We start from the raw sequence: 14366 nt of genomic DNA on the forward strand, positions 1-14366 counted from the left end.
TTTGGCTCGTGAATTCAAGTCTATGGGCACTATGAAGAAGGAGACTTGCACAAGCTCACATACAGGTAGCCCAAATTAGAGGTTAATGGGACTGCGAGGTAGATAAACTGTTATTCTTATAGTTTCTACTAGGAGATGCAAGCAACAACAAGGATTACAGAAAAATCCAATGATTCTGGGTCAGACTTGAATTAATTACCATAAGTATCATAATAATGATAATAGTAAAAAAAGAATAATCACAATACGTTCCGATTCAAATTGATTTCTTCGAGACATGGGTTATTTTTTGTGGAAACAATGGCAAATCCAGGATGTGTCCAGAACACCTGTGCACATAGAGCATGTCCTCTGCACCTTGGTTCAGTGAACGAAGGTCATATCCAATGTACCTACCATCAATAGTAAGATTTGAAGAAGTTTACAGCCACTCGGTATCGTATTTTTCTGAAAAGGAAAGACATATATTGATGAATGGTTTACACACTAGATATGCTTTCACTGATATCCAGTCCATCAATGTGTTTAACCAGTTGTAGAATATAAATGTCAGAGTAGGATACACATCAGATGGAAAATGTTTAAAACTGCCATCTACAATGTCATTGCTTCTTTTATTTCAGTGTTAAAACAGAGTATCTTCCTTGCTTCTTTTATTTCAGTGTTAAAATAGAGTATCTTCCTTATTTGTGTTGCATACTTACTGTGGCATTCGAACATCTCAGTTTGGTGAAGTTCTTGACACCGTCATCAGGGCTCCAAGGATACTGGCACCATTATCCTATTGATATGGAATTTCGACCACAACACATCTTCACCAGGTTCGTGTATGCTATTACCTTCATAAACAAAGAAAACAAGACTATTATATAGAATGTTGTCATGGAGGCATGTCTCATTTTTCCAGTATTTGGGTAGTGGATTGGCGGGTTTAAGTAGTTAAAAACCTAGTTGAAAATAGAAATCCCCCTTGGCTGCATAACCAAATGACTTTCTGACAACATTTGGTAGCTATGATCTACCATTCACGTGATAGTGCTTATGACTAACCTTTTGAAAGCAGCTAAACTTGGAAATTCCCATCTACAACATGTAATCGTTACCAGATTTTTTCGAGACTATGGTCACCTTTTTGCTTTTGTATTGTCTTTCAAGACTTGAGAAAAGAGACCATGTCAGTGGCATTAAGCATTTATATGAGCCTGTGTCTTTCCTATCATTGGTGTTTGAATGGGCAGACATGTATGATACTTTATCACACAAATTTGACATTGAAAAGAAGGCTGATTTATTGATATACTAATCAACACCTTATCACACAACAAAGAAACAAAAAATCCAGAATATACAGAAGCAATCTAAACCCCTTATTACCCCATCAAGATTCTTCACCAAAAGGGAAAATTTTAGATAGCAGAGCCACAAAAGGGGCAGAACCTGAACTCGGGCTCAACAAGCCTGTCACAAAAACGGCAACGCAGAGAATCTGAAACGGCAGCAGATGAAGAATCGATCTTGGGAGGTGGAAAAGACAAATCCTCAGGGAAGAAAAGTTTGCAATTGTTACAATGCAAGAGTGGATCTTTCCCAGGCCATCTCCAAACAGGCACAAAGAAAAGCTTCAATACTTTCTCGTACTCCACAAGATCAGCTCTGGAACCACAGTTTATGCACCTTCCCACACCAGATTTCAGCACTTGTCTTGCTTGTTGCTCTAATCCACCCACAAAGAAAAAGAACATCTTCTCTTCTTTTTAGTTTTTGAAAGCTAGGATTGTTTGCCTGTGTTCTTCTGGGGTTGGATTGAAGCTCTCGCCTTTTATCGATGAAAACGGAAGCGTAGGAATATAAAGTTTAAGCTAAAAAAAGAGCAAAGTGGAGAGTTCTGGATTTTTCTTCGGTATCAAGGTATTAGGCAGTGTAAGGTTCTAGACATGAGTGGGCCATTTATTTTTTTTTATTTTTATGGAAATTTCATTTAGCAAAGAAAAGGTATAAGCAAAACGGGAACACAAGTCCTATCCAGACAAAAGCCCATTAAGTTATAGACTCACCTACATTGAATAGAGAAAATTTGATCTCATACCCATTAAAGCCCCAAAATACTAGTCAACCTAATTTTTATGACAAAGAAAAGCACTCTCATTGCTTGAATCAAACCTCCCTATCAAAATGGGGAACAAAGAGATTCTCGTGATAGTAGAAATATCCCTAACTTGAATCAATAAATGCAATAGAATCTTAGACAATATTAAGTTTTTGTGGAAGCTCAATAGACCAAATGTGCCACCCCTAATCCGTATCCATCGTCGGAACCGGGTTACGAAGCATACCGGAGTTTACAGATCAAACAAACAAAAATTTCAAACATTTCATGTCATATAATATTCAAGTCATAAACCAATCAAACTCACATATATTGTCCCTTATTCGAGCCCTCAAGGCCCAGAATACGTGTTAGAAATAATTCAGGACTAATTCAGAAACTTTTTTGAAATACATTAAAAATTTTCAACACTGTAGGGGTCACATAGCCTTGTGGTCAAGCCGTGTGACTCACACGGCTGGAAGATACGCCCGTGTCTCAAGTCGTATAAGCATTCAAAAAAGGGATACACGACCATGTCCTAGCCCGTGTCTGTACCCGTATAACTTTCTGACTTGGGTTATACGGCCAAACCACACGCCTGTGTGCCAGGCCGTGTACCCTTTCGAAATGGCCTCACACGCCCGAGTCACAGACCCGTGTGTCTGGTCGTGTGGACCTAAAATGTGTCTTTAACAACAATTTTGCCATTTTCTACATTCTTGGACATTAAAAAACTCAAAAACCATTTATTTAACCATTTCAAAACACGATCAAACACATTCAAAACATGTCAAAACAATCATCCTAGGTGCCTAACTAATACACCCTCATTGGTACCACATTTATATCATCAATTGATATCATCAAAGCATCATTCAAATCCAAATTATAAACAAACCAAATTCAATCCATTTTGCCTAGTTCATAAGCACTTAAACACCAACTTAAATTCACATGTACATATTTAGATTTGGTTCAATTTACCATGCCATAATATGGCTTCAAAAACAAACACATGTTTATATATATACCAAACCAATATTAAACTTATAACCTCATTTACAATCAGTCCATGAAATAACCATTATTTAGACACCCTAGGTACATGCCGACACAAAAGATAAATATTAGCACATTTGAGTACGGGATCGTTGTTGGATTCTGAATCGGCGTTTAAAAGTTAAGTACCTAACCTGCGTACAGAAAACAAAATTGTACGCTGAGTAAAACTTAGTGGTATTTCTACAATCCGGATCTTTAAAGACAATATAATATAATATGCACAATTGAATTTTAAGCACATATTAATGTCTAATATCATGACTATCATATGCTATCATATTTCATTTGTTGAACAATGTCCCAATTCACATAATTGCTATATCAATAATTATTCTAATATCAAACCATATTTATTTGTACAATGATATTAGCCATTCAATACTTAATTCATGAATGCATCATTTCATACCATACTCAATTCTCATCACTTGCTATACAATAGCTTTTCACAATTTGATCCACATATCATTTAAACAATAACATTAGCCATTCCATATTCAATTCATGAGTATATAACTCATATATTCCATGTATTTACAACATATTTCACATTCTATTTTCAATTCATTACTATATCACTTCCATTTCTCATACCATGCCATTTCAATATCTATTATAGAACTTTATTATTTATTTACCCCTATTAACACGACTCAGACTCGAACGAGTACATGGATCCAACCAACACACCAGTTTGGCACCCAGTGCCTCATCAGATAATCCGAAGTAATATGCACTATATAAATTTGACACTCGGTGTCTCATCGGTTAAACCAAAGTAAATTGGCACCCAGTGCCTCATCGACTTGAAGTCGAAAAAATCCCTAAACTCTTCCTATCCTATGGCATGCCATTTATATCTGACTCAGCCCGATACAGTTAATAGGGTTCCAATTCACTTTCCAAATACAACCAATATCCAATTATCATATTTGCACATATATATTCATAATATATATATATAAATTCAATCCAATTCAATCAACTTTAAATCAATTCAATAGTCAAAGTGCCAAATACTCACCTCAACCACTTTCCGTATACATTAAACCAAAATATAACAATTAACAACTAAGTTCGGATTACAGAAATACAAATTAGGAATTCTGAGTTATTTGACGTCGATTTTATCCTTCCCTTTTTTAGTCGAGGATTCTGATACGACGTTAGCTCCGGAATTAAAAACAATTAAAATTCATCAATATAACACAATCCAATTTCATATTGAATATTTCAATTTTGACTCAATATTTGCCTAAATTTCAATTTAGTCCCTAAACCGAGACTAACTTTATTCTTCACATTTAATTCTGTATTTTCATACAAATTCCACTTTAAACTAAATTTAACTCCCTATTTTCACTTAAATCCCTAAATTTTAAATTTTTTCACAATTTCGTCCCTATTACTCAAAATTTACAATTTATTCTACAATTTAATCATTTTTCATTTCTAGCTTAAAAATCTATCAATTTAATCCCTAATACTAAAATTATTCAACATTAACAACCTTTAAAAACTCAATCAATGCTAAAATTTCAACATGGGTCGGGTAAGCCTAGGTACCGAGTTTCCAAAAACATAAAAATTATAAGAAAATGAACTAAATTGACTAACCAATTGAACTTTAAACCCTAGAAATCCCTAAGCCGTTCTTTGAACCTTCTTTCTCTATTTCTTTTTTCGTACGGCTTTCTTTCTTTTAATACTTTTTTTGTTTTATTATAATTATATAATATATATACTTAATAATTAAGTAAACATATTATAATATATATGTTAACTTTAATATTATAATATATATAAAATAAATTTACACATGTAAGTTATTAATACCTTCCACTTAATGGAATAAGGTATAATTGCTTCTTTAGTCCCTTTAATTATTCTTTAATCTATAATTTAATTTTCACCCTATATGCAATTTAGTTCTTAAACTTAATTACTTTTAATTCAAGCAAAATCTCTTAACCGAAACCTAATTAATTACACAACTAGCTTCGTAAATATTTATTAAAAGTATTTACGAGTCCAATTTACGGGAACAGAGTTCCGAAAATGCACTTCTTTTTTTTCTTCAATTTGGTCCTTTTTAGTTAATTAACTATCGAAACATTAAAATTTCTTAACGAAACTTTAACACTACTTTAATGACACTCCATAAATATTTATAAAAATATTTACGGCTCAGTTTATAAAAACAAAGTCCCGATACCTCATTTTCTAAAATCACTTAAACTTAATAAATCACTTATATAACATAAATTATCAAATAAAAAACCTTTTTAAAAATCACACTTGCCTCGTAAATATTAAATAATAATATTTACGAACTTACTCGTCGGATTTGGTAGCCACAAAACCACTGTTTCTGACACTACTGAAAAATGAGTAGTTACACCAAAAATAATTAGGGTTTATAGAACACGAGTTACCACATGACATCAAAGCACGACCCAACCCTCATCTTGCCCAAAAAAGTGGTCGAAGTCTAGCATTGAGATAGCCAAGGACGGTGAAGGAGTTGGTGACCATGACAACAAATAAAACCTTAAGGTTGAAAGCCTAAAACAATCGCTCGAGGTCTTTGACGAGAGATATGAGTGGCCCAAAGACATAAAAAAAAAAAAAAAAAGGCTAGATGGAGAGGCGTTTGTGTGCTTGAAATGAGGGATGCTGGATAACAGTTGAATTGTTAAAAACTTATGGTGTAAGAAAAAAAATTGAGGAAAATAAGATATAGACTTGAGGCATGACTATCCTTTAGGTTTTAATTTTGCCTCTAGAATATAAAAAGTCTTAAAACAACAAAAAAATAGCATTATTGAGTTTGATATGCGCACATTGTGTTTTTTCATTAAAGAAAGTGCCACTTAATATATAACTTATGACCCAAGTTATGTTTTTTCATAATATAATAATTATCCAAAAAACTATGTTTCTTTGTTACGAGTCTTTTTCAGAAAGTTATATTTATTCAAATAAATTTCTTCAGGCGCAAATAAAAATAAAAATAATTATAATTATCTCAAAATATAAAAGTAATAATTATATATAAAAATTATTTACGCCAGTGTTTATCTTTTGACCATATGCATGTATATAAAACTCAATAGGTAATCAATCACCCAATTTAATTAACCAAGTTATAAAAATTTATCTATTTAAATTCTTTATACTATATATTTATTTATTTACTTATTGGCAACGTAGATTACTTACAAACTACTTCCTTCAAGAAAAAAGGACATTGCAAACTACTATAGGGGGAAGTGTATGACTGACCTAAGCAACGATGGAGCAAGGTAATGACTGGGCAGAAGCACCGCCTCGCCTGTTTAGAATGAGGCACGATGCTGACAGGGGCTTAATTGCTGGGCAACTGGACAGAGATGCAAAAGCAGTGTAGAGCAAGAAGGAGCTAAAGAACCGATGAACTTGTTGCTAAACGTCAGCAAGGAGCAAAAGGAGTTGCCTTGGAATTGCAAATGAGAGAAAAATAGGGGGAGATTGAACTATTGGGTTAAATAAGAAATCGATGGTTGAATCCATGAGAGGATTGAGTCAGTGCAAAACTAATTCAACTAATAAAAAAAGTAATTGAATTGATTAAAAACTATTTAAATAGGATTTTTATTAGTTTAAATATGTAATTTTGTGGTTATAATTTATAAAATGAATGTTTGTGTTTATATTATTATTATTTTTTATTATTTTTCTGATTTTTTATTTTTATTTGGGATGGATGGTCTAATTTGTTTAACCATTAACTCTTGCAACATTAATATTTTAATCTCTCAACTTGATAACTTGTGCCTAATTGATACCTAATTTATTTTTGGTACCTAAATGGCATTCCATGTTAATCAAGTTGTATTTTATTGTAATCATATTTTGTTTAGGCCAAACTCGGATTGGATTTGAATCTCATGACTTCTCATATTATTATGTCATAATGATTTTCTTATTATTTTATTTTATTTTATATTTTATTAAAAAAGAGAAAGAAAATAAAAAAATAGTTTTTTTAAAAAGGTTTTGAATGAAACAAAAACATCGTAAAATAATCAAAAGATTAATTAAGCTCATAATTGAAAATTACAATGAATATAACCCCTAATCGAAAATTATTATGTAATAATTATAAAAATGTTGGAAATTAAAAAATTAAAAAATATTAAATCTATATAAAAAAAAGGCCTTAGAAGAAATGTAAAATAAATAAATAAATCCTAAAAAAAAAAAGCCTATCCTATAGGACATCTAGTAACAAAAAAAAAAAACTAATATGTTTAGGACATCTAGTAACAAAATAAAAATCCTAAAAAATTATTAAACATGTATTCTCATAATGAATTTGGAGACATGATCGTCAAAGTTCATTTGAATCTAGACACTAATATGTTTAGGTTATTTTAGATGCAATTCAAAATATCATAAAAATTATAAAAAATTATTAAAACTATAAATAATCATTATTAATAAAATTATAAATAACCATTTTTCTAGAAATTATGGCAACCCTAGTTTACAAACACACAATCAATACACAATTTCAACTTCGCTAAAACACATAATCAACCTTAAAAATTCAAGAGTACTTTCGAAATTCACATCGTATACATTATTCTTTTGAGAACATTTTGTTTTGTTTATAGTATCACGTGTACATAAGTTTATGTTAATGGGACAACTCTTGTATATGGGTGGAGAAATATTGATGAATTGAGTAAATTTGAGTTCAATGTTGAAATCTGATTCACATGTGGATGATTATATGCTATTTTTTTTATGTTATTTAAACTATTTAAATTCCTTGGATGGTTGGTGATTACGAATTGGAAGTGTTTAAGTGTGAAATTAAATTTAATAATAAATTAAGTGAATAAGATATCATAAATTATTTTTGAAAATCGAACATAACATCGCTTATTTAGAATCTTTGTTGGTTCAAGTAAAGAGCGTTATATTAACAATCAATTACATAGGTTCCAATAAGGAAATATTTTCAATACACCTATCACATTCCACAAATGTAAATTTTCAAGTCATGTTATCTCTATTATCTTGCTTAAAGTTGTTTCTAGTTGTATCTTACTGTGTTAAAGCTTGCTTGTAAGTTTTCTCAACCTCGCCTCCAGAAACAGTGGTATTACTTGTTCTTTGGGGTTTTGGAATCACGATTTTTATGTTGGTTGCATGTCTTGTTTGACATACCTTTCAATATGAAGAACGAGGATTGAACTTGAACACATTAGCCTAACTACAATGATTAGAAAGTCAAAACCATTCAACTTGTGTCGGATAGAGTTATGGGTATAGTTGACATGTTGTAACAGCCCGGTTTAGACCTCGGTTAGAATAGTGATTTCGGGACCACAAATTAGAGTCTGAAAAATATTTTAATATTACTTTCTAAGCCTACAGCATGTGAATTGGTATGTGTGAAATTTTCGTGATTTAATTTGATCGTTTGTGTGCTTAATTTGCAAAAAGGATTAAATCGCAGAAAATGCAAAATTATACTTCTATTTGAATAATGGCCGAATTGATGTGTCTTTAAAAAGAGGAAACCCTTATGTGGTTATTTAACCATTGAATGCATTAAATGGCAAAGTTGGACATTACGTAGTGGGTTTTAAATGATATTATAAAGGTTAAAAATGGAAATTGATAATTAAATAAACGAAAGTATGAAAATATTATGTTCATCTTTGGCCGATAATAACAATAAAAGAAAAGAAAACGACTAAGCTAGGGTTCGGCTTTGATATTTGGTGATTAAGGTATGTGTTTTGATCCATTTTTGATAATTTTTATGTTTTTGTGATTGTTGCTTAGCATTTTATTAAGCCCGTGCCTCAATTTCTGATTTTGATGAAGATTGTGAGTTAAGCCATTGATGAATTTGTGAGTTTAATGATGTTAATTGATGAATTATGAAAGATAGGTGTTGGATTAATATGTTTTGTATTGAGATCTTTTATGAATTTGAGTATTTTGGGTTAAATTGTGAAAATGAGAAATTGAGGGGTTAAATTGTGGGCTTATATGAGCTAAAGGAATATTCGACCAAGCTATGATATTGTTAAATTATGTGTATTTTGTGATTTTATGAAATAGGGATTACAATGTCAAAATGTGAAAATGTGAGGGCTAATTTGTAAAATGCCCTAAAAATGTGTATATGGATTGAATTGAATGATTTGGTGAATGAATAAGCTAAATTTGTATTGAATTAGATCAAGAAAAGAAGAAATCGGATTTGGATTGGGGGAAATCAAAAGTTGTCGAATAGTTGTCCCAGTCCGTTCGTCTTCGTCCGATGTAAGTTCTTAAGCTAATAAATTATGTTAAATTGAAAATATTTATTTTATACTTAGTCGAATTGAATTGTATGTATACTACATTGTCGGTTTGAATTTAGCATGGAATGATTAGTTACGAGCTTAATTCAATTGAATTACGACATTCGAAAACCCGAATGAACCATAGGAATTCCAATATGTAATATCATGTAAGACCACGTCTGGGACGTTGGCATCGATTTGAGATTTATGTGTAAGACCATGTTTGAGATATTGGCATCGTATATGATTTACGTGTAAGACCCTGTCTGGGACAGAGGCATCGTTATTTGATTACATGTAAGACCACGTCTGGGACGCTGATATTGTACGAGCTTTTTGAGCTATCTGAGTATTCTTTTTAATTTCGAGTGGTACAACGGGAAATGGTACAGTAAAACCGAATGTGAGTTCGAATTAAATGATCCAGGTATGTTTGAGTTATATGAAGTTTGGAAGTAAAGGTAAGTATTATGGTATAATATGAAAATATGAACTAATTACATAAATAAGATTATATATATGTGTGTTTAAGATTGGGAGAATTTGGCTTATTTGTATGATTTATATATGTTCTTTGAAAAACTATTTGCTTATAACTTATTAAGCTATTTAAGCTTACTGCGTGTTTGTTCATTCGTTATTTTTTTAGATTTTGGAAGCTTGTTACGAGCTCGAGGATCGTCAAGGAAGTCTGTCACACTATCAATCTCTATTTCAGTATTTTAAAAGCTTGAAACTTTGAACATATGGCATGTATAGGCTAGTATTAGTTTTGGTTGATCTTGACATTTGTATCTATTTAGCCATGCGATAATGGCTCAATCTTTATGCTAAAGTTTTAATGCTTAAGTAATTTCGGTCGTGATATATGTTATGTGGTGTGTTTAGTATTTGATTTTGGTATGAAGTTATGATATAGTATGTTTAGCTTAAAAATTGAATGATGAAAATGTTAGAACCTATAAATTTGATAAATGAATGGTTGTCCACTTGAGTTGTTGGACCTATAAGATATAAATACATATGCCTATGATATGTTTTCTTGTGGTCTGGTTTTAAAAAAAAAAAGTCAAATAGTTGGTTCAATGAGTGATCATAAAATGTGATGTATATATGTGGTAGTAAATTCGGCTTCGGTATGTGGTTCATGTGTATGGTTGAATATAATATTTAGCTTGCGAATTAGATGTGGTATGACTTGACATTGTGGTAAAAAATGGTTCAATTTGATTGGTAAAATGCGCATAATGTTATAATGTTTAAAATGCTAGGATTTGGTGATTGTATTTAGAAATGGTTTTTGGTTTTTAGGGTGTTATGCGTATGGTAGGATAATGTTAAAAGTATAGTTGGTTATGTTATATAGTTACCTAATGTTTTATGCGCAAATGAATATTAAGCCGTGAAATATGGCCAAATTGGTTTAACTTGCACATACATAAAGATTATAAAATGTTATGGTTGTTATTTAGCTAAGGATATGGGTTGAAATGGCTTAGTATGCGTTTGTATATAGATTTATAAAATGGTATGACCAGTAATTCGTTATGAAATAGATGTATATCGACGAACGTTTTGTTATATGCTCGGTATATGTAAGGAATTATGGTTAATTATGATTTGTGTATTCGAATGTTATGGAAATGGTGGCCATATGGTTTGAATTTTGTAATTATGAAACATGTACAAATTGGTTTTGATATTTGATAGCTTGGTTCGGAATTTTTGAATAGACAAATGAAACTGAAATGGTTAAATATTGAAACATAGTTAGTATAAGAGAATGTTCGATAAAACATGATTTGTGTAGTTGGCTATGTGATTCAAATATACGAATTTGACTTGTATGAATAAGAGGTTGGTTATTAATTTATTTCGGAAAAAAAATGTGTTAAATTTTGGTAAAAATTTACTGTGTGTTCGGTTTTGTCCCGACCTCTTCCTAATGCATGTTTAAGGTCTCGTTGACCTAAGAAAGGGACTTTATGTTGATATTTGACTATGATATGATGATGTATGACTTTTGATTTTGAAGTGATCGTGAAATGTTCCGATATGTCCGGTAATGCCTCTTAACCCTAGTTCGGTGATGGATACGGGTTAGGGGTATGACACATGTCATAGGGTCTGCTTTATCAATTGGTACATATCATTGGTTTAGGTCTCAAGATTAACCATGCAAGTCTCGAGACTGAGTGTCCTGTATCTCGAGACAATGGCACATTGAAACTAAAATAGATTTGTCATGTTTCAAGTCTTGACACAATAACCCCTTGTCTTGGGACATTCAAACATATAGGCTAAATTAAGAAAATAGGGACGGGATGTCTCGAGACATGATCCCTAATGTCTCAGACATATCTGTATCAAATCAAAATAGTAAATTAGGGAAGGTTTGTCTCTAGACATAGTATCATTGTCTCGAGACACATTATTAAGTTTTGATTTTAAGAGTCCGGATTCGAATCCCAACTCTATGTTTGATCCCGTGCAAACCCTAAACAATATATATATGAGATCAATTATCATTCATTGAATTATTTTTGTGCGAATAATTAAAAATTATATACAGTTTAATTGTTCGAATGTTGTGTTATTTGTCAAACGATATTGAAATAATTAGAGTTGCTTCGATAATATAATGTGATGTCACATATTTAGACCAAACAATCGGATCAAATGTGGAGGTGACATGTTGCCTCCCGTTGAACAACAAATTCCTTAAATTCCAAAAAAAATTATCTTCAATATATCAATCACATTCCATGAATGTAGATTTTGTAGTTATGTTATGCCTATTGTCCTATTTTGGATTGTTTCCAACCAATATCATATGGTGTCAAATCTTGCTTGTAGGTTTTATTAACCTTACCTCTACAAGCAGCAGTATTAATTTCCGTTGGGGGTTTCAAAATCACAGTGTTTTAATAGTTAATACATTGTCTCTTATAAAGATATATATATATATATTATAACAATAAAATAAAAGATGAGGAATGATATATTTACATCGGTGTAAAATTGAAGTAGTTTTAATCGTTTCATATATTTTGGTACTTGTCATATATGTAAAATTTTGAATTGAGCTGATATTTCTGTCATATCGATCTAGAAAAGTGTATATATTAATATTTATTAAACAGTTGAAAGTCTTCTTACATAAAACAAATAATTAAAAAATTTTAATTTATGTCAAATTTGACATGCATGATTTATATAAATGAAATATGAAATATGAAATATGATGATTGAATCGTTAACATAATAATCATACAAAAATATATAAAAGGTGTAAAATTATTTTTGGCGTAAGTGGATCCTTTCCATAAATAATTTAAATTTTACCAACAACAATGTATAACTAAATTGATATAAATATAAAAATATTTAATAATAGAAACAATTTTTACTTCAGTGGTAACGGCAATGAAAATAAGTAATATTTTTAATAAGAAATTAAGATATAATAGTTGATTACTAAATTGAAAATTTAAGTGGTAGATAAAAAATTCAGGTAAATTTTTTAAAGACATTTGATAAACCATAATGAAAATTATTAAAAATGATAAGTAGATAAAGACCAGCTTATCACTTAATGAGAATAAATCCAATGGTTTATTTTATTTTATTTCATTTAAGATTATATTATCTTTTATCAAACAATTTAATTATATTTAGTATTTTATTTTAAATAAAATATCAAAAATATTTTATAATTTATATTTGATGTATTACTTAAAATTAAATATAGATATTCTCTATTAAGCTTATCATTTTATACACTTTTTTTGTGAAAAAATTTATATCCAATGAGAGTTATCTAAAGTGTTTAAAAGAAATTTGGATGAAGAATAAAAGGATGGTTGGATTCAAGTTTGTGGGAATGTTATGAACAAAAAGAATTTCAATCGTTAAATTGTTTTTTTGATCGAAACGATTGCTAAAATTCAATTTTGGAAGAGAATTACTCAATAATAGTTACAATTTGGCCTTATATATAATACAGCCAAAAATTCGAGTCTGTCAAGAAAATTCAACAGCTTACTAAAAGAAAGTGAAATGGCGGTTGGAAAATCCGATCTAACATGGCATCTGGTGGCGGCACAATGGGCACAAATGACTCGTCTCCAGCCACCTAACGATGCAGTGGCTGTGATATACATGTCCGCAAGGCATCGACGCCACTTCTTCACCTTCCAGAACCTCATCCAAACAGATACTACATTCCCATTGTTTCCTTGAACTCAATCCCTCAATTCTCCCCCTTTTCTTCAACGGCAAGAAAGCTTCATCCTCCCCCAATTTCACCCTTTTCAAGGACTGAACAAATGATCTACTCGCCGGCTTGAAATTCAACGCCGCTAATGAACCATCATCATCGGTGGCCTGAACCAGTAGTTCGACAAGCAAAGTTATCGTTTGGCGTCGGAGGTTAAAAGGGTCGGTGTTAATCTCCCATGCAAAAGACAAGATATCATCAATGGCAGTTCGATGGAAGTCTGGGGATGCACCCGTGTTGGCCAACATTAGAGACACCACCTTTGGGCCGTACTCTTGTGATAAGAACCAGTCTCGACGACATATGAGTGATCGATGAAAGGATTCCAAGGTTGTTCCTTGAGGTGAAACGTATTGAAACGCCAATCCTATGATGAAAACATGATGTGGGATACAAGAACAGAGTTGTTCTAATGTACTATCTTGTTCTTGCTTAATCTTGAAACAGTAATTGGAAGCCATGGGAAGGGGATTTGGGGGGGAATTCGATTAAATGGGGCGTTTGATGAGGGAAGGGGGTTGTTGGTAAGTGAAAAGACAGGTCGAAGTAGTGGGTTTTTCTTGATGACGGTTTTTGGAGCAAGAAA

General features: G+C 31.4%; 1 protein-coding gene and 1 long non-coding RNA gene across 3 annotated transcripts; one reads left to right on the forward strand and one right to left on the reverse strand.

Annotated features, from left to right (window-relative positions):
* Nucleotides 1-704: 704 nt before the first annotated feature.
* On the reverse strand, nt 705-1941 carry LOC107901420 (uncharacterized). Of its 2 annotated transcripts, none has more exons than XM_016827424.2 (2): nt 1438-1941; nt 705-832 (listed from the first exon to the last, which is right to left on the reverse strand). In XM_016827424.2, exons 1-2 carry the CDS (start codon nt 1740-1742, stop codon nt 751-753), a joined length of 387 nt encoding a protein of 128 aa, XP_016682913.1. In that variant the 5' UTR covers nt 1743-1941; the 3' UTR covers nt 705-750. The 2 variants fall into 2 exon arrangements, with proteins under 2 accessions (XP_016682913.1, XP_016682914.1); XM_016827425.2 differs by having other exon boundaries at nt 705-839; nt 1438-1940.
* Nucleotides 1942-8883: 6942 nt separating this feature from the next.
* LOC107900321 (uncharacterized) lies at nt 8884-10354 on the forward strand. Its single transcript, XR_001684887.2, has 3 exons — nt 8884-8937; nt 9394-9478; nt 10151-10354. It is a non-coding gene; the product is annotated as an uncharacterized lncRNA (long non-coding RNA).
* Nucleotides 10355-14366: the final 4012 nt, after the last annotated feature.

This window comes from Gossypium hirsutum, chromosome D06, assembly GCF_007990345.1.
Source record: "Gossypium hirsutum isolate 1008001.06 chromosome D06, Gossypium_hirsutum_v2.1, whole genome shotgun sequence".
Lineage (NCBI taxonomy): Eukaryota > Viridiplantae > Streptophyta > Magnoliopsida > Malvales > Malvaceae > Gossypium > Gossypium hirsutum.

Coding starts and splice junctions, on each gene's coding strand:
- LOC107901420 (XM_016827424.2), bottom strand. CDS start 1,742: ATGTTCTTTTTCTTTGTGGGTGGATTAGAGCAACAAGCAAGACAAGTG. Junction 833..1,437: donor CTTGTTGAGCCCGAGTTCAG/GTTCTGCCCCTT, acceptor TGAAGGTAATAG/CATACACGAACCTGGTGAAG.